The sequence below is a fragment of the Spodoptera frugiperda genome, chromosome 19 (genome assembly GCF_023101765.2).
Source record: "Spodoptera frugiperda isolate SF20-4 chromosome 19, AGI-APGP_CSIRO_Sfru_2.0, whole genome shotgun sequence".
Taxonomy (NCBI): Eukaryota; Metazoa; Arthropoda; class Insecta; order Lepidoptera; family Noctuidae; genus Spodoptera; species Spodoptera frugiperda.
Window position 1 is genome coordinate 2243951 of NC_064230.1, and position 18829 is coordinate 2262779.

Sequence of the window (18829 nt, forward strand, 5' to 3'; positions counted from 1 at the left end):
ATCACTCCGGTCGAGACGGCTTATACGGATTTGTGGATGTAACTTTTGACAATGTGAACTATTTTTGCTGATGCCTGATCCGGAGCTGCGGATTACCTAGCGGGTTTACTAGGGGGATCCGGTTCAAAGAGCAAGAGTAGGAACGGCATAGTTTTTAGTCAGTAAGAGTCTGACAATTCCTCTCGCCTCGCCCAAGACGGGAGAAGTCATTGGATGAATTTCCCCCCTCAAAAAAAAGTATTCTACTCTACTGCGATAGTGCCATCACATGGCTTATCCATCCGTTATTGTTTACTTCATCTAAATTTAAAATCACCCTTTCATGTTTTTAGAAGTTTACAAACATTTCTAACAGATTACACTAAATATTTGAAACAGCATTTTATTATACACTTCATGAAGCGATATTACGTAAATATGAGTACTTTTTTATGGGATAAGCCGGTAAACGAGCAGACGTATCACTTGATGGTAAGCAATCGCCGCCGCACATGGACACTTGAAACACCGGAGGCGTTATAAGTACGTTGCCGGCCTTTTGGAGGTTAGGAAATTAAGGATTGTTGGGAAATCGGGGGGTTGGGAAGATTGGAAAGGGGGTTAATTGGGCCTCTGGTAACCTCACTCACACAACGAAATACAACGCAAACGTTGTTTCACGTCGGTTTTCTGCTCGGCCGTGGTATCACTCCAGTCGAGCCGGCCCATTCTTGTCGAAGCATGGACGTCCATGGACGGCGGCGATTGCTTACCATCAGGTGATCCGTCGACTCGTTTGCCGGCTTATAACAGCTAGTTTTAATATAAATATTAGGGCATTTATCACCAATTTGTTATCAACATAACCTGACCGTGACGTGGGTGACCCTAAACTAGATATAACAATTACATTATGTATGTTATATTGCCAAAAACAAAACACGACGTACATATCTACTCGTAACTTAATATTATGTTAGTGAATCGAATAACATATTATATTATTCGTTTAAATCAATTGTTGTTCGTTAGTCTCACTAAAACTCGAGAACGGCGTCTGGACCGATTCGGCTAATTCTGGTTTTGAATTATTTCTGCAAATTCAGGGCAGGTCTAAAAGTTGAGAAATAATGTTTGAGGCGGTACGAAGCTTGCCGGGTCAGCCAGTATAGCCATAATTAGTTAAACGGCATTGCTGGGCCGGCTCGACCGGAGGGATACCACGGTCTCACAAAAAACTGACGTAAAACAGTGAGGTTACCGGATGCCCTATTATCCTCCTTCCCAGTCTTCCCAAACCCCAGTAACCCTTAAACTCCTAACCCCCAAAAGGCCGGCAACGCACTTGTAACGCTTCTGACGTTTCGGGTGTTCATGAGCGGCGGCGATTGCTTACCATCACTTGATCCGTCTGCTCATTTACCGGCTTATACCTAAAAAATAGTTTAGGTAGGTAACTTAATCATAAAAATGAATCACCGATATGTTCACACATAACTCCCGGACGGCTGTACCGAATGTGATAATAATTTATTGCAGGTATTTGGTTAGACAAGAATTAGTTTTAAATTATTGTATTCACGTCACCAGCCCATATCAGTCCAGCGTTGGATTTAAATTGACATATTTTCGAAAAATTGGGTAGACCTCCAAGCCCTAATGAGGCTGTTTTTCTAGCAGAGATGTGCTATGTCTCTATGCTACGAAGATGTGAAACTATGTGAACGTTTCCATTAATACTTAGCTATGTAAGTATACTGATACGATGGTATGAAGATGCGCTGCCTCAAAGTAGATGTCCGAAGAAGATGCAAGCCCAAATTTGCGATGTATCGATAGTAGATCCGTATGCAAAACCATATATACAGTGCAAATTAGCACCTATTGCTCACAAAATACAGGTCAATTTATAGTTACATACTAAACAATCCATGATAACTGCACTGAATTGAAGGTTATTGCTCTAATTCGATATTTTTTTGCATCAATGAATCAACGATGAAAGCTTTTCTTGAGGTAGAAAAATCATCCTATAACTTCTCCCACCTTGGGCGAGGCGAGAGGGAGTGTCAGACTCTTACTGACTAAAAACCACCCCGTTCCTACTCCTGCTTTTCGAGCCGGGGCCTCGGTAAACCCACTAGGTAGGCCGGATCAGGCATTATCCCTACTGGGCCCCATCTGTGGTGGTCTGATGGTAACTAGATATTCTAAAAATAGCAATTATCTATGACACAGGATGTGTCATAACATAAGTAGGACCTCACGCAAAGACTAAAAATAAATTCAACATACGTGTATTAAGTCGCGCCTTTTCTCCTGGTTTTTACACGCCATGCTACGATTATCGAAAGAACCATCAGGGCACCGTAGATGGGGCCCAGTAGGGCTGATGCCTGATCCGGAGCTGCGGACTACCTAGCGGGTTTACCAGGAATAGAAACGGGGTGATTTTTAGTCAGTAAGAGTCTGATACTCCCTCTCGCCTCGCTCAAGACGGAAAAAGTCATTGGATGCTATTTCATTAAAAAAATGGATGGATTTGACTAAGAATTTTGTACTATCGATACATCGCGGATTTGACTAAGAATTTTGTACTAACATTGATAAATCGCATACTCGGGCTGCGCATCTTCCTCGTACAGCTACATAGCTTAGTATCAGTTTAAACGGTCACATAGTTTCACACCTTAACTAACTAACTATTACAACTTCATAGCATAATATCTGGTTGAAAAGCTTTTAATCCAAAATCTTTTAGTTAATTTAGATAGATTTTTGACATTCAGTCTATTTCTAAGCCTAGAACCAAGCTAGGTATCTCATCAATCATCTTTATAACGTCCTGCTCACCCCCTTTACAGAAGAGGGGACGAGTCATGTCTACGTGACGTCACTAATTAGTATAATTGGACTACATCGTAATTCTAATTGATGCTAATTCAAATACTTAGTTCCTATTTCTAGCCGACGGACAAACAGTTTTATTATGAAAGGAGTATTTTTACTTTCTTTAAAATAGGGTAGATGAAAGATGACTATTTTCTGTTAACTAATGTCCGTCTTGTTGATTATTTTAAAACATAAAACGCGTAATTTTTATAAGTTTTTAAACTGACATGGTCACTAACACTATTATTAGAACTTGAGACGGAAATATCGGAAACTCATCTAAATAAATAAACATGGTAAATATCCCGTCTCAAGTTCCAATAATAGCGTAATTTTTATTTTCTTACGGAAACAAATACTTTTGAAGATTAATTATTATGTTATCGGCTTACTCACGTAACTGTTTGACGAGGAACTCGACTAGTTTCAAGCCATGCTAGAGGCTTATATTCATGAGCAGCATTCCGCGACACACGACGCGGCTATTGTCGCGGTGCTACTGATACTGAACATAATAATTAATTGAGTATGTCTCACGAAAGTTATAATAAAACTTTTGATGATAGATTGCCTAGAACTGGTGAATTTTTTGCTTGATCCTAATCCTAATCAGGCTAAAAATTATCTAGTTATGAGTCTCGGTCTAAATATCTATACTTACTAATATTATAAAGCTGAAGAGTTTGTTTGTTTGTTTGTTTGAACGCGCTAATCTCCAGAACTACTGGTCCGATTTGAATAATTCTTTTTGTGTTAGGTAGTGCATTTATCGAGGAAGGCTATAGGCTATAAAACATCACGCTATGACCAATAGGAGCCAAGCAGAGCGGGTGAAACCGCACGGAAGCAGCTAATTATATATATTGGCCACCAAATACATTGGAAAATCTTACTTATTGTTTGTCCACATACATATCTATAGGTCTTACAGCCAAGCAGCCTTGAAATATGCAGTTGTGCATACAAACATTTATCATTCACCGTTTACACAATCCAAAATTATCATTTTAGAAGCAAATATAGTAAATTGAGTGACTGAGAAATCGTTTTTTACCATTTACTAGGTTCCGACAGTGGCTTCGCCCATGTTCCCATGGGATAAATAATAATAAATGTGTTATTCCAGACTATAATCTACCCTTGTTCCAAAATTCATCTTGATTCCTTCAGCTGTTTTGATGTGAAGGAGTAATAAACAAACATACAAACTTTTGCATTTATAATATTAATAAGAAGTAAGACAAGATGACCTATTAAGATGATATTTATTTTAATATGAATAAATACCAAATCACTACATAGTATAAAACAAAGTTGCTTTCTCTGTCCCTATGTCCCTTTGTATGCTTAAATCTTTAAAACTACGCAATGGATTTTGATGCGGTTTTTTTAATAGATAGAGTGATTTAAGAGGATGGTTTATATGTATAATACAAGCATAATATATCACCATTGCACCTATGCGAAGCTGGGGTGGGTCGCTAGTAAAATTATATTATATTATTTATTATTTATTTACGCAGAGGTTCTATTATGAGGTAAGTCAGAATCATGGCATTTGGCACTTTATTTTAGAGACAGAAGAACGCCAAATCTACGCCTAGGCAAAGGCCTTAGTGAGAACAAAAATAGACATAATGATGTTCATGTTCAATGAGATTCTTATAAGAAATTCAATAAGAAATCAAAATTCTAATATTATGTAATAAAAAATAAAATTAGACAGACTAAAATTTGGCTTGTAAGATTTTTATTTACATTCATGACTTCGAGAGAATTTTCGTTAATCTGTGTGGATTTTCTTTTTAATGGTCATTAAGTTTTAACATAGGAAACATTGAATAGGAAGTATAAAAATATGTTTCAAAGAAGTTTTATTTAAACATTTTAGGTAAGTACATTATTGTATTATTTTTTTATTCAACATTTACTGGTTGGTATATAAAACTTTTTCCTATTAAATTAATTGTGTACCTAAATACCTAACTACCAAATAAGTAAGAATAAATTTGAAACCTGCCTGAGTTCCCAGAAAAAATAATTGGTCACTCAATACCTAGGTAAAATGAAATAAAATTTATTTCCAAATAAAATTAGTTATATCTTTACCTAAAGTACAATCATAGGAAATACTGAAAACTGAACCTATTGACTTGATAACAGACATATTGCTAAACATTTTAAATTGAATTGAAAGATTAAAATGTTTATCTAAGTATTTGATAATCGCGGTCTAACTAGTAAACATACCAATTACTAAGATATTTTGTAGGATATTTAAGTTTTTATATAGTGTTATATTACAAACTATACATAGTTTGAGCCCTTGAGAAATGATAATATAGCTATTTTACGATGTAATGAGTACATAAAAAAATAATTGATTACGATAAAAAAATTTCAACGCGCAAAAAAGCGCGGTCTTATTGGAATCTTTTTAGCATAATCTGTGTGAGCTGTGAACTGAACTGACCTAATACTGTTGACACTAATTCAATTAAAAAAAAACCTTGTGATATAATATTACCGCATCACTAAAAAAAAAGAAGCCAACGTTTTTAAAAAAAAAAGAATACTGAATACTTACAGTTATCACTGATATCGCTGTTCATCAAATATATTTTGGACGCGAAAAATTCGCTATGATTACCGCACCGCACATTTCTTGACAAGATTGTCTAATAAATAACAGCCTCGAGAATTAAACGTCCGGCAATTGTGGCACGCACAATGTAGGAGACGACGCAAACGGCTAATTATAAAGTCCTATGCCAATTCATACAATTGAGAACCGCTTATTTGAGAAACACCAAAACCGTTTTCGAACACAAATAAAAACGGGAAAAAATACACACGCACAACACAATAGTTCTACAGGGAATGCACAGTTTATTGACCCAATTATTGGGGCCGTATTGTTTATAACAGTGTCGAAATAATGTTAATTTTTATTGAAATATGCTTCAAGGCACAAAATTTATCCTTTTTCTGAATCTGACGTGACGTGTGGCGCTGCACTGCACCTTTGAAAAAAGTTTCGTATTCTGAATTAGTCGAGTTTTGACAATCTAAAGTCGACTATTAAAAATATTAAGAAAAGTTGTTACACAGAGATTAGTATGAAAATTTTTATCTTTTATATGTTTGGACTATCTAGTCCTTTAGTATAATTTGTTCATGTGTCTAAAAATGCAAAATAAATACAGTTTTATTCCATAAGTTTCAACATTCATTAATTTTAGTAGAGTTAGTATAATCTACTAAAATTACGTCAACAAACAAATACAACCCTAATTACGCAATTTCCAGAAACAATTTAGGTTTGGATGCATTCAAATATAAGGGATTATTAAAACAAAAGGAAGCCATACAAATCATTTACTTAGTATTTCAATATTAGTATTTAGTTAATTCACGTTAAAGGCACTCAAACATTACTTATTCAGGAAACAGCAAATCCTGATTGAGAATTAAATTACAGTCTGTAATTGAATGCATCAATAAAACCATAAACAAGTCATCAGGTGACTGATTGATTTTTTATGTCAATTCAAAACTACTGTCACATGGATGTGTTATCTGGTTTTTTGTTTACAAAAATATTTACGAAACTTAAATGAAAGATGTCCTCGTTTTTATGCTTCATCTGCCGCAATACAGTGAACACTGATACCAATGAGGATTCACGAGAAAAATACAAAGAAATCGTCGGAATGAATGTAACTAAATAATTCACTAATATTACTTTTTATTTATCTTAAATTTATAATGAACCATATAATTTTTAGTGTATTTTACTTAGCTTTAGTAACCAATATTTTAATTACAAATACCATATGCAACGTTATGTAATTGATACCAAATACATTCCAATTAGAATGTTTAATTAGAATGTTCACGAAATAACAACACAAAAGAAAAATATATTGTCCCTAGGCACCTAATAGGGTAGGCAGAGGTAAGTAATGCCTCCTCAACCTTCATAGTGGTAAATCTAACTAGACTAACCCACTACAGTACAGAGAGTCTTTTGTACAGAGGTATAATTGAACTAGTTACAATAACTTTTACCAGTGACCATCATCACCTTTTCATCACCTATGATGGCTCATCATTACTCATCACAGTCCACTACAAGACTATTGGACTCCTCTGCTTACACTCAGTCCTCTACCATGTACACTATTAACCTGTTGGATGTCAAGTATATGAGAAACAATAGAAAACTCATTGTGTCCCGCGTAGATCTACATTCTAGTATACCAGTGGTTAAATAAAACTACAGTCGATAGACTCCTAAAATATTTACTCCTAATTATTAAGATTCAACCATATGTAATTTTCAAAAATTATGTTTCAGCTGTGTCCGGATTCTCACCTCTGTTACATATGTGATCACCTTGTAAACAAACTATGGCTATTTAAATCTTTGTGCCTGAAAAGGAGTCTGGAATACCCGGTGTTGTTCAGGTTGGTTACTAAATTAAATAATTTTTCTGTTAACTTCTGTTATTACTGTTTATAGCAGCAGCATATTAACTGACTGGGGAACTGGTTGTTGTGTAATATAGCGGGTTCAATTCCTACATGGAGCAACTCAGATTTATGTTATCCACAAATTGTTGTTTTGGGTCTGGGTATCGTATGTATGTGAAATTGTATGTTTGTAAATGCACTGACACAAAGATAATTATATTGTTGGATAATGCTTTTGTAAAAAAAGCAACCATCTTCACCATCTTGAGCATGCATGGTTCTCCATACGAGAAGAGGCCTTTGCTCAGCAGTGGCCATTTATAGGCTGTGATTATGTTTCAAATCCTGTTACATTTCTCTTTTACAGCGCCAAAGGCACAGTGAACTTACAAAGAAGTACAATAAAACCAATAATACTATGTACAGAAGAAATTTGCTCACGGACAGACGCAAACCAATTTTATATAGAGAACAAAGATCAAAGCATAAATAGCCATGATTATATTAAATTAGAAGATGATCGTGATGACTATGAAGAAAGTGACTATTTTCATGAAAAACCTGTAAAGGAAGGCGTGAAATGTACTGATCATTTAGATATGAATGACGGTGAAATGTATAATAATCATGAAGAAATGTATGGTAACGATGGTGAGACGTTTGGCAACGATAGTATAACGTATAATAATGACGCAGAAACATGTAATAATGACGGTAAAACATTTGTAAATGATGGTGAAACATATAATAATAGTAGACAAACATATAACAAGGATGGACAAACGTATGGTAACGATAGTCAAACGATTAACAATGATAATGAAATGTGTGACAATGTTAGTATAACATATAATAATGATGAAGAAACATATAGTAATAATAGTCAAACATATGGCAATGAAAGTGAAATATATGGCAACAATAGTCAAAAATATGGCAATAATAGTGAAATATATGGCAATAATAGTCAAACATATGGCAACAATAGTCAAATATATGACAACAATAGTCAAAAATATGGCAACAATAGTCAAACATATGGCAACAATAGTAAAATGTTTAATAACGATGAACTAACGTATGGTAACGATAGTGCAACATATAATAATGATAATGAATTAGATAATAATACTAATACAGGAGTAAATCAAGATGATATGGCTAATGTTTATGAAAATAACGACTTAAATGCTGATAACGTTGCAATGTCTGATTACTATGCTGAAGAGAAAATTGAGTGTTTAAATGAAATTAGAAATGAATGTGGTGTTCAAGATGTGGGGGAAAGTGATGGTTTGTATAAAATAGTATACTTTTTTTTAAAGGTGGAAAATCTCGCCTTGGGCGAGGCGAGAGGGAGTGTCACACTCTTACTGACTAAAAACCACCCCGTTCCTACTCCTGCTTTTCGAGTCGGAGCCCCGGTAAACCCGCTAGGTAGTCCGCAGCTCCGGATGAGGTATCAGCCCTACTGGACCCCATCTGTGGTGGTCTGATGACTCTTTGAGAAAATATTATACTTACAGGATGTTTGGTGCATGGATCGACATTTTTTTTTCGAATACTTTTTCAGTTATAGCACGGAGTCTGGAATTGTGTCGAGTATATGGGACTTTTTTATGGTATAAGCCAGTAAACGAGCAGACGGATCACCTGATGGTAAGCAATCGTCGCCGCCCATGGACGCTTGAAACACCAGAGGCGTTACAAGTACGTTGCCGGCCTTTTGGGGGGTAGGAATTTAAGGGTTGTTGGGGAATCGGGGATTGGGAAGATTAGGAAAGGGGGTTATTAAAAAAATCTCATCTTTTCAGACAAAAAATCCGACGAAAACGCATCAAAAACTAAAACGAAAGCCTTTGAGAAGATTCTTCTGTCTTTCGAAGAGCAGAAGGCAGAATTAGAACAGCAGAGAAGGAGCAAGAAGTATCTAGAAGCTGAGTTTAAGTGCTATAACTGTGCGCTCGGGTTTCTCTTCAAGGATACGTATCAGACCCATATGATGAGGCATGAGGAAGTAAGTCACTTAAACATAGCATTATATGACATATAGGGTGACTGGTAATTAGTGTACGATATTTAAACACGTGATTGTACTCATGATTACAAACAACTTTCCCGAAGAAACTTTGTTTGTATAGTCGTTAGTTTTATTTTTATCACAATAACAAAACAACAAAATTTCGCGCGCGCGTGATTTTGTTCAGCTGTTAGCAGCGAGGCGTTCGCGTCCGCGTTATAGGAAAACTATAGTAACTAGTGCTAATGAAATTTTGTTTTTTTGTTATTGTGATAAAAACGATTCTTAGTTTGACCTGTATCTATGTATGTTTGTGCGTGATTATCTCGCGTTTGGCTGAAGCGATTTTGCTGCGGTTTTCAGCATGGTATTTTTTAGACTTAGGAGAAAGTTTATAGGTATATTGCCAGACATAAAAAATACAACTTTGAAAAAAACATTTTATTTCAACTAAGTATGAATTTTGAAGGCGGTTTCGCTTTTTTAAAGTTTTATTCACTTTCTGTTTTTTTTTTTAAGTCTGACTGCCAATAGAAAACTGTTGAAGGCAAATCCTCCGCTAACGTCGGTCACCGGTGACCACCACGGCTTTCAACGTGTTAATTGTTCTATTATAGCTATGTTTTTTCACAGTCAAACGGCGAAACGTTCAATGTGTTAAGGTATCACTATATTTTCTACAGTCAAACGGCGAATACCGCTGCGACGTCTGCTCGCTTCGTTTCGCGACGGGCGCGGTGCTCCGCTCGCACGCGGCGCTGCACGCAGCTCGCTACAGATGCCTGCATTGCTCGCTGTGGGTGCGAGCTCGACAGACCAATACACACGCTAAGTACTGCCACCAGAGTGCTACTGTGGCTACCTGTCATCTCTGTGGACGGCTGTTTCAGTAAGTACGCTTAGGGGCCATCCATAAATTACGTCACACAAATTTCATGACTTTTGACCCTCTCCCCCGTCTATGTCACATTTGTGAGACCTCCCCCTCCCTGGTGTGACGTCACATTTCATAAATTTATTTAGTTTTTCGATAATAGTTCCAAGTTCGTGTTTTAACAGTTAGATTATAATAATTGAAATGTGACGTCACGAAATTTAAGACCCCTCCCGCCCCCTTGTCACATAAAGTCACACTTCGTCGACCCCCTCCCTCCCCCCTTAACGTGTGACGTAATTAATGGATGGCCCTTTAAACAATTGTTAATAGACATTAAGTTCTTTTGTATTTTTGTATGTTAATGTGTGTGTTATGTTAATGTTCCTATGAGGGTGATATAATCATTGTGTGATTAAACCCACAAATTAATTTAATAAAGATTTTTTTAAAAGTACGCTTATTCTATCAGCCTTCGTCCGCGTTTCCGTGAGATAAAAAGTAGCCTATATCAGTAGAATTTGTATGAGCTACCCTCGCTCGCCGCCCCACCAGTGTCAGACCCGTGCGTGCGGCGCGTCGCGTTCCGCGCGTACCTCAAATTGCCATCAGACCACCACAGATGGGGCCCAGTAGGGCTGGTGCCTGATCCGGAGTTGTGGACTATCTAACAGGTTTAAGTAAACCCGCTAAGTCTAGAGCGCCCTCTACCGACGGGCCCATTTATATTCCCTGCTAGGTGGCGCTTTTTATAATTAAATTATTATTATTTCATAATAAGCTTTAACTAAATAAGCGATAAGAAAATATTTCATTAACTGATAACTAAAATCTACCTCGACAATGACCTCTGATTTTGTTTCGGCATTTCTTCTCAGAGTAGTCGGATAGGAAATGCCGGCCTCATCTAGTTATTTAAGAGATTGACGTGTAAAAGTGTTACATTGTAACTTATTTGCAAAAATAAATATCATTTATCCATTACCTTTAATTATAATAATTTACTCCAACAAAAAAAATATATAAAATATTGTAAATAAGCAAAAAGAATCGCCCGAACAGGGACTTGAACCCTGGACCCTTGGATTAAAAGTCCAATGCTCTACCGACTGAGCTATCCGGGCTATAGCTCAGTGGTTGAAATAGCACTCCAACGTGTAGTACAGAATTCTAATACATACATCATATTTTGATGAAGCTATCTTTCTATTTTATTTTCCTGTGTTTACGATGCGGCAAAGAGCCATCAGACCACTATAGTTGGGGCCCAGTAGGGCTGATGCCTGATCTGGAGCTGCGGACTACCTAGCGAGTTTACCGGGGCTCCGGCTCGAAAAGCAAGAGTAGGAACGGGAAAGTTTTAGTCAGTAAGAATCTGAAACTCCGTCTCGCCTCACCTAAGGTGGGAGAAGTCATTGGATGATTTACCTCCCTTAAAAAAAAGTGTGGTACAGACTTCTATTATATACATCGTTTGATAAAACTATTGTTGTGTTTCTTCTCCTATAATAAATCAGAGGCGGCGCTAGGCGTCAGCGACGTCGGCTACTGTCAACGGCCTCGCGTCTCATCCAATGACTTCTCTCGCTTTGGGCGAGGCGTGTTTAAAAACCACCCCGTTCCTATTTGGACACTTTAAGTTTTTAGAAATGTTTAACATACTAACATAGAGATTCAGCGACCCCACAGTCAAACCATTACAACGGTTTTGTGGGGCTTAGTCTATAATAATGTAATCTGTGTGGAAATGAAATAAATAAATAAAATAATGAATACTCCTGCTTTTCAAACCGGAGCCACGGTTAACCCGCTAGGTAGTCCGCAACTCCGGGTCAGGTGTCAGCTCTACTGGGCCCCATCGCCAATTTTAATCAAAAAAAGAAAAAAATTGGTGTGAGAACTATTTATGTATGAAAAAAGTCGTACACTTTTTTGTTTGTTTGTAAATCTACTTCCAAGCCCTTAAACGAACGCGAGCGATGCCGTGTGCAAAAACTAGTGTCAAAATATACCATGTCAATATTTTTTCTTAATATTTTACAGAGACTCGAGCGGTCTACATCAGCATTTGAAAAGGTTTCATATGACACGACCCGGGAATCGAACCTACTCGTGCAGCGTTTGTGGGAAGAATTATAATAACCAAGCCGCTGTTAGGACGCATATGATGTAAGTATATAATATATTACAAGTTTATTTAATGTTTTTTTTATATATAACGTTGCCCCACACTAGGATTTTCTCCTGTGTCGTGTGTGCGTTTATAAACATACAAGTTCACATGCACATGACACCCAGACCCGGAACAACAATTTGTGGATCACACAAAGAGTTGCTCCGTGCGGGAATCGAACCCGCTACACGTTGCGCGGCAGCCAGTTGCTAAACCACCACGTCAACATACCACATATGTATACAGTATGGAGATCACTCATATGATTTAAATGAAACTACAAGTAGTACTCGTCCACACAAGTATAATACAACTAAATATTTCAACGAAAACAGAAAATTAAAAATTGAAATTTTCAAACAAAATAAATAAATATTTAAATAAATCAAGTATTACAACTTTTCAATACAATAAAATATACAAAAATAATCACACTCTCATTCATAAATTTGATGAACTACTTAATTTTCGATTTTTTCTAGCTAAATTTCTAGAAATAAATCTGCTATTTGACGTAAAAATCTGATGACGTCATAATAGAGTATTTCATACAAAGTTCATAAAAAATATCGTTTTTGACGTTTCGAAAAAAGTATTGAATTTGACTAGTAGGTAAACTAGCGTATTCTGTGCGAACAGCTCCATGTTCCTTGATCACAGACGAACAGTAACTGTAATGTTGTAGATTGTCTAGGAATGTTACGGAAACGATACAGGAGAAAGTTGTACTGTGGACCAAAGTTTTTTTTACAAAAAAACAAATAAAAACTAAAGCGTATTTGTACTATATTTAACTTTAAATAATATATTTAAATTCACAGCAAACACATCCACCGCAAATTCTCCTGTGACCAGTGCGCCTCAATATTCAGCAGTCCGTACACTCTCTCCCAGCATAAGAAGAAACATGCTAACACAGAAGAGAGTAAACAATACTACTGCGAGACGTGTGGCGTCTCTTATTCGACGAGGAAGAGTCTGTTGGCTCACCAGAGGCAGAGTCTCAATCATCAGAGTCGATCGTGAGTTATTTATTTTATTTATTATTAAAATCTTCCTACACTCTCATGACATGATTTTCCCGATTCGACAATGAGGCTAAACTTAGTGTACAAAATAAACTTAAGGAACTAAAAAGAAATTATACAAAAAAAAAATAAAGAAATGCAAAACACAATCATAATAAAGAAACCCATACCTAACCTATGTATTATATAAACTACTGAATTACCTTACAAAATAACATAATTAACTATAACAATAACAACAGTAACATAACAACTTACCTAAAATAATATAAAATAAACTAAGCACATAAGGAACTATTCACCATCGTAACTTAAAATAAACAAATACTTTTGTGAAATTATTATTGTTTATTTTAAGCATTATAAAAACTAAGAAGTATATTTAAGTCTTTGACTGCCAATAGAAAACTGTTGAAGGCAAATCCTCCGCTAACGTCGGTCACCGGTGACAACCACGGCGTTCAATGTGTTAAGTGTGGGAGAGCCATACTTCGGCACTGCTGGGCCGGCTCGAACGGAGTGATACCACGGCCGAGCAGGAAATCTACGTAAAACAACGCTTGCGTTGTGTGAGTGAAGTTACCGAAGGCTTAATTACTCTCAATGTTCCCAATCTCCGATTCCCCAACAACCCTTAAGGTGTGTCCAAACACGGCGCGGCAAAGTGCGCGGCAGCTACGCGCGGCATTCGCGGGACACAAATTTGCCGCGCGACTAGTTTAAACCTTCTGCGCGGCAGTGCCGGGCGGCATGTCCGAGACACGCCGCGCTCTTTATTTCGTATTCACACTACAATAAAAGCGGCCGCGTGTAATGTCGCTTTTTTTTGAGGGGTGAAAATCATCCAATGACTTCTCCCGCCTTGGGTGACTCGGGAGGGAGTGTCAGACTCTTACTGACTAAAAACCACCCCGTTCCGTATCCTGCTTTGAGCCGGAGCCCCAGTAACCTTTTACGTTGTCCGTAGCTCCGGATCAGGCATCAGCCCTACTGGGCCCCATCTGTGGTGGTCTGGCTCTTTGAGGCACGCGCGGAACGCGACGCGCCGTACGCACGGGTCTGGTTCTGGTCGGGCGGCGAGCTACCCTTGCTCGCCGTCCGCAGATCCGCAGCGTGTAATGTCGTTATGCTTATTATTCGAAAATTACGTAAAAGAAGGAATAAAAGAAAGGCAGTGTTGGATGCGACCACTCTTTTAACAAAGGACAAAGAATCTAGAAGGGATCTATTACGAAATCAACTACCACACGCAAATCACAAATCGTCGCAGTTTGCTTCTTGTGGCCCGCACCGGCGACTAAACGTTGACACAAAAAGCTGCCACACGCCACTGTGCACGGTACGCGCGTAAATCTGTTGAAGTCAACGATAACGCACGCACGTAGTCTGTGGTTCATATAGGTAGATAAATATGGATATAGAAATATTTGTATCAGAGATACAATCCCGACCGCAAGTGTCGACCATCGGCCACGAGTGTATGTCGCGCGCTTCAGCTACTTTTGTGGCCGTTTTTTGCCTCTTGTTGCGGCGCTTGTGGCTGTCGCGTGTGGCCCGTGTGCGGCGACACTAACACCGTTCGCGTCGAACGTCGTGCGCGGCAGGTAGCTCGCGGCTGCCGCGCACGGCAGTCGTCCAAACATAGCGCGGCAAGCCGCGCGCGGCAGCCGCGCTTGAATGCCGCGCTATGTTTGGACACACCTTTATATTCCTAACGTACTTGTAAAGCCTCTGGTGTTTCGAATGTCCATGAATGGCGATTGCTTACCATCATACTCACTACTTTATTGCATTCCATATAATGTACACACATGGTATAAAAAATACAAGATCTATATGAATCATAAATTATTATTAATTATTTTCATAATTAAATAATATATAGTAATTGAAGTAAATAATATAAAGTAAGATTATAATAATTATAATTTCTAGATTTTTTAGTTTATTGGTATGTATTAAAAGTTAGTACCTACCTACCTACACATTGGAGTGTTATATTTCAACCACTGAGCCATAGCCCGGATAGCTCAGTCGGTAGAGCATTGGACTTTTAATCCAAGGGTCCAGGGTTCAAGTCCCTGTTCGGGCGATTCTTTTTGCTTATTTCATTATTACTTTTTATGTATTTAATACTTTTAAAATTTTGGTATGGTCTATATCTATTATTTGTATCGATAATTATGCATGTTATATTAACAAAAACTATGTTTTATTTTTGTTTTTTTTCCTACTGTTTTCAATCCAAATCTTGGAATGAACCAAGGTACCCTTATTTCAAGTCCACAGTCAAATTTTTAAACACTCGATAAAAGAAACACTCATTTCTGTCTTTATTCATTTATTTTTGAATTACTTTTTTTATGGTATAAGCCGGTAAACGAGTAGACGTATCACCTGATGGTAAGCAATCGCCGCCGTACATGGACACTTGAAACATCAAAAGCGTTATAAGTGCGTTGCCAGTCTTTTGGGGGTTAGGAATTTAAGGATTATTGGGGAATCGGGGATTGGGAAGATTGGGAAGGGGGGGAATTGGACCTCCGACAACCTCACTCACACAAAGAAACACAACGCAAGCGTTGTTTCACGTCGGTTTTCTGTGAGGCCGTGGTATCACTCCGGTCGAGCCGGCCCATTCGTACCGAAGCATGGCTCTCCCACACTTACAAATCTTACAAAATCACATAATTAAACTATTGACCAACTTACAACCACAGAAGCAATGGAAATACTAATTTTCTTTTATTATTTAATTATTATATTTATGTTATCGGCTTACTCACGTAACTCTCACGACACACGACGCGGCGATTGTCGCGGAATGCTGCTCATGAATATGAGCCTCTAGCATGGCTTGAAACTAGTCGAGTTCCTCGTCAAACAGTTACGTGAGTAAGCCGATAACATTATAATTAATTTAGTATGTCTCACGAAAGTTACAATAAAATTACTTATATATTTTTTTTTCTAATTTTCTTTCATAAACTATTATTTTATATTTATTTTTTAAACTTTGCCCCACTCTAGGATTTTGTCCTGTGTCGTGGGTGCGTTTACAAACATACAAGTTCACATACACATGACACCCAAAAACTACTACACTAAACACAAGTAAACATGGTAAATATCCCGTTTCAAGTTCTAATACTAGTTTTCTTTTATTTATTTTTCAGATACGAATGCCCAATTTGCAACAGGGCATGTCCCAATGAAAAATCTTTGTCGTCCCACATATCAGCAGTACATTCAACTACCAAGGATTATTGCTGTTCTACTTGTAACGCGCGCTATACGAATAGGAAGTCTCTAGTTAGACATATCAGGTCCCACACAAACCCTACGCCTGTAAAGCTAGCTTATTGCCATATTTGTGGGAATAGTTTTAAAGTAAGTATAGTCTAAATATGTATATAAGGTGACCGGTAATTAGTGAACGATATTTAAACACGTGATTGTACTCATGATTACAAACAACTTTCCCGAAGGAACTTTGTATACTCATTAGTTTTTCATTTATCAGCTGTTAGCAGTTAAAGTTCCAAAATATCTACCTAAAGCCTGTGTGCGAGCGAAACCGCGGGCAAAAGATAAAATTACGTAAATACCTACCTTTCACCCCCGCTATTCTTAAGGTGGGTTTCACAAATCCGTCTAAGCGATTACACATTTGACCAGAAAGGGGTAATGTTCAGCAGCGCTTTCTGATAGTTAATCTGAATAAACCCGTTTGCCATAATCTCCGTGCTTGGCGGTCGAACGATAACGCGTTTGGCACTCTAATTGACCGGCTCGAATAAACTAACAAGTCAGAGAACCTAACGCGCACTCGTTTCGATTACTTTAAACGTAAAGCAAAGTTGTACTAAGGCTACTGGTAAAATAAATAGGGCAACTGACCCGGTTGTGGCCATCGACCCCTTTGTGGCCATTTGGGCCTTCAAATATTTATAACTAAGGCATGGACAAATAAATTACTCTGTGATGTACAGTATTTAAAATATTGAATATTAGAGACACTGATACCGTTGGCAGTTTTAATGTGTCAAACTTCACTTCGATGCAACAAGTAATTCTTTTTAGTTGAGGGTGAAATTGTTAAGATCTTAACAACTTAACAAAAAGGCTAAGGCGAGTGGGTGAGGATTTCGTTTCTATTTTTTAAATCTTTGCTTATTGTTTGGATGTTTATGTTAATACTACATGAAGAATATATTGTCTAAGTGAAACTAAAGTTATTTTGTCGCCATATGTTTCTGAAGTGAGGTTTTTAGAAGGTGGCCACTAATGGAGACAAAATTATGAATTTCTCCATCTTTGGCCACATGGCTGGCCAAAACTGGAGTACATAGACACCCCACTTCTTCCCCTTTATTTTATCGTGGCTTTTTTTCCTTAGCTTTACATATCAACAAATACATATTTTTCATTTTCAGAGATGCAATAAATTGCCTTCACACAAAGGGAAGGTCAGTTTACTTTGCAGCTTTTACCAACGTCATATAAATGTTGATCTCTTTATTTGTAAGTTAAATTAAAGTGAAGTAATAATATTTCATTGTTTCCAAACTAAATAAAAATCATTGTTTGTAAAATGTCCAATTTAATTAATAAATTTTGATTACTTTTATAGTATTTTTTGATGGCCAGAACTGGCACACGACCGTGGCCAGAAATGGCACGAATCTGGCCAAAAATGGCACAAACTCCCTTTTTTTTCTTTTTTATACAGTTATTTTTCTATTGGACATTCTTTGAAAAAGAGGTTTTCTTAGGCAAGGTTAATACATGTTAAATGACTTTTTACAAGAAATATGTTCGTGATAACAAAAACTATAAGTTAAGAAAGCCTCAAAGTCGACAAAATTCTTAAAGTGGCCACAACCGGGTCACTTACGATACTTATGGATTCTTCTGTATTTTTCAGGGTAAAAGCAAGCTAAACAGGCATCTCAGAGAAGTGTGTGAAAAGGACAAATTAGAAGAAGAATTATCTTCATACTATGATCATCAACATGTGATATAAATGTGTCGCCTGGACAGTCACCGCTACCATCAGTTGACTGGACAATCTCTTTACATGAGCTGCTGTTTACATGTGAACATTAGCTCATGACGATACCTAAGTGTGTAGTGTAATCTTAATAAATGTTTAAATATTGAGCTGTTTTTTTTGTTCATTTCTTGATCTATGATAGCTTAGCACTAGTTTTGTCACACTTAAAATCTAGCAATATCTCAAATCAAATTTTCAAAAGTTGTAGCTAATAAAATAAATCAAATTTTCCTGTTTATAGTAGAAATAACGATTAAGTGTATGGAATTGGATTTTACCTAATACTAGCTGACACTGCAAGCTTTATACCGCCTCAAACATTATTTTCTAA

At 37.1% G+C, this 18829-nt stretch overlaps 3 protein-coding genes and 2 non-coding genes across 7 annotated transcripts in view; 2 read left to right on the forward strand and 3 right to left on the reverse strand.

Annotated features, from left to right (window-relative positions):
• The window catches only part of LOC118280987 (oxysterol-binding protein-related protein 8), an 85230-nt gene extending 79344 nt beyond the window's left edge, over positions 1 to 5886 (reverse strand). The window contains exon 1 of one of the 2 annotated variants that reach the window (XM_050700923.1): positions 5459 to 5886. In XM_050700923.1, the coding sequence (XP_050556880.1) occupies positions 5459 to 5483 (25 nt within the window). In that variant the 5' untranslated portion in view covers positions 5484 to 5886. The remainder of the gene's footprint in view (positions 1 to 5458) is intronic. The other variant, XM_050700924.1, reaches the window with a different exon arrangement.
• Positions 5887 to 6418: 532 nt separating this feature from the next.
• On the forward strand, positions 6419 to 18605 carry LOC118280970 (zinc finger protein ZFP2-like). Its single transcript, XM_050700928.1, has 9 exons — positions 6419 to 6590; positions 7232 to 7341; positions 7715 to 8640; positions 9162 to 9364; positions 10051 to 10256; positions 12285 to 12410; positions 13236 to 13436; positions 16619 to 16832; positions 18370 to 18605. Exons 1-9 carry the CDS (start codon positions 6495 to 6497, stop codon positions 18466 to 18468), a joined length of 2181 nt encoding a protein of 726 aa, XP_050556885.1. The 5' UTR covers positions 6419 to 6494; the 3' UTR covers positions 18469 to 18605.
• Positions 11293 to 11365, reverse strand: Trnak-uuu (transfer RNA lysine (anticodon UUU)). The gene has a single exon. It is a non-coding gene; the product is annotated as a tRNA-Lys (tRNA).
• Trnak-uuu (transfer RNA lysine (anticodon UUU)) lies at positions 15462 to 15534 on the forward strand. The gene has a single exon. It is a non-coding gene; the product is annotated as a tRNA-Lys (tRNA).
• The window catches only part of LOC118281136 (ATP-dependent RNA helicase abstrakt), a 209380-nt gene continuing 208988 nt past the window's right edge, over positions 18438 to 18829 (reverse strand). The window contains exon 13 of one of the 2 annotated variants that reach the window (XR_007706354.1): positions 18438 to 18564. The gene's annotated coding sequence lies outside the window, so the exon portion shown is untranslated. The remainder of the gene's footprint in view (positions 18565 to 18829) is intronic. The other variant, XR_007706356.1, reaches the window with a different exon arrangement.

What these genes read in the sequence shown, in the direction of transcription:
- LOC118280970 (XM_050700928.1), top strand. Translation starts at nt 6,495, where the DNA reads ATGTCCTCGTTTTTATGCTTCATCTGCCGCAATACAGTGAACACTGAT. An exon ending in ATATGATGAGGCATGAGGAA is followed by an intron (nt 9,365 to 10,050) that starts GTAAGTCACTTA and finishes TATTTTCTACAG; the next exon opens with TCAAACGGCGAATACCGCTG. An exon ending in CTCAATCATCAGAGTCGATC is followed by an intron (nt 13,437 to 16,618) that starts GTGAGTTATTTA and finishes TTTATTTTTCAG; the next exon opens with ATACGAATGCCCAATTTGCA.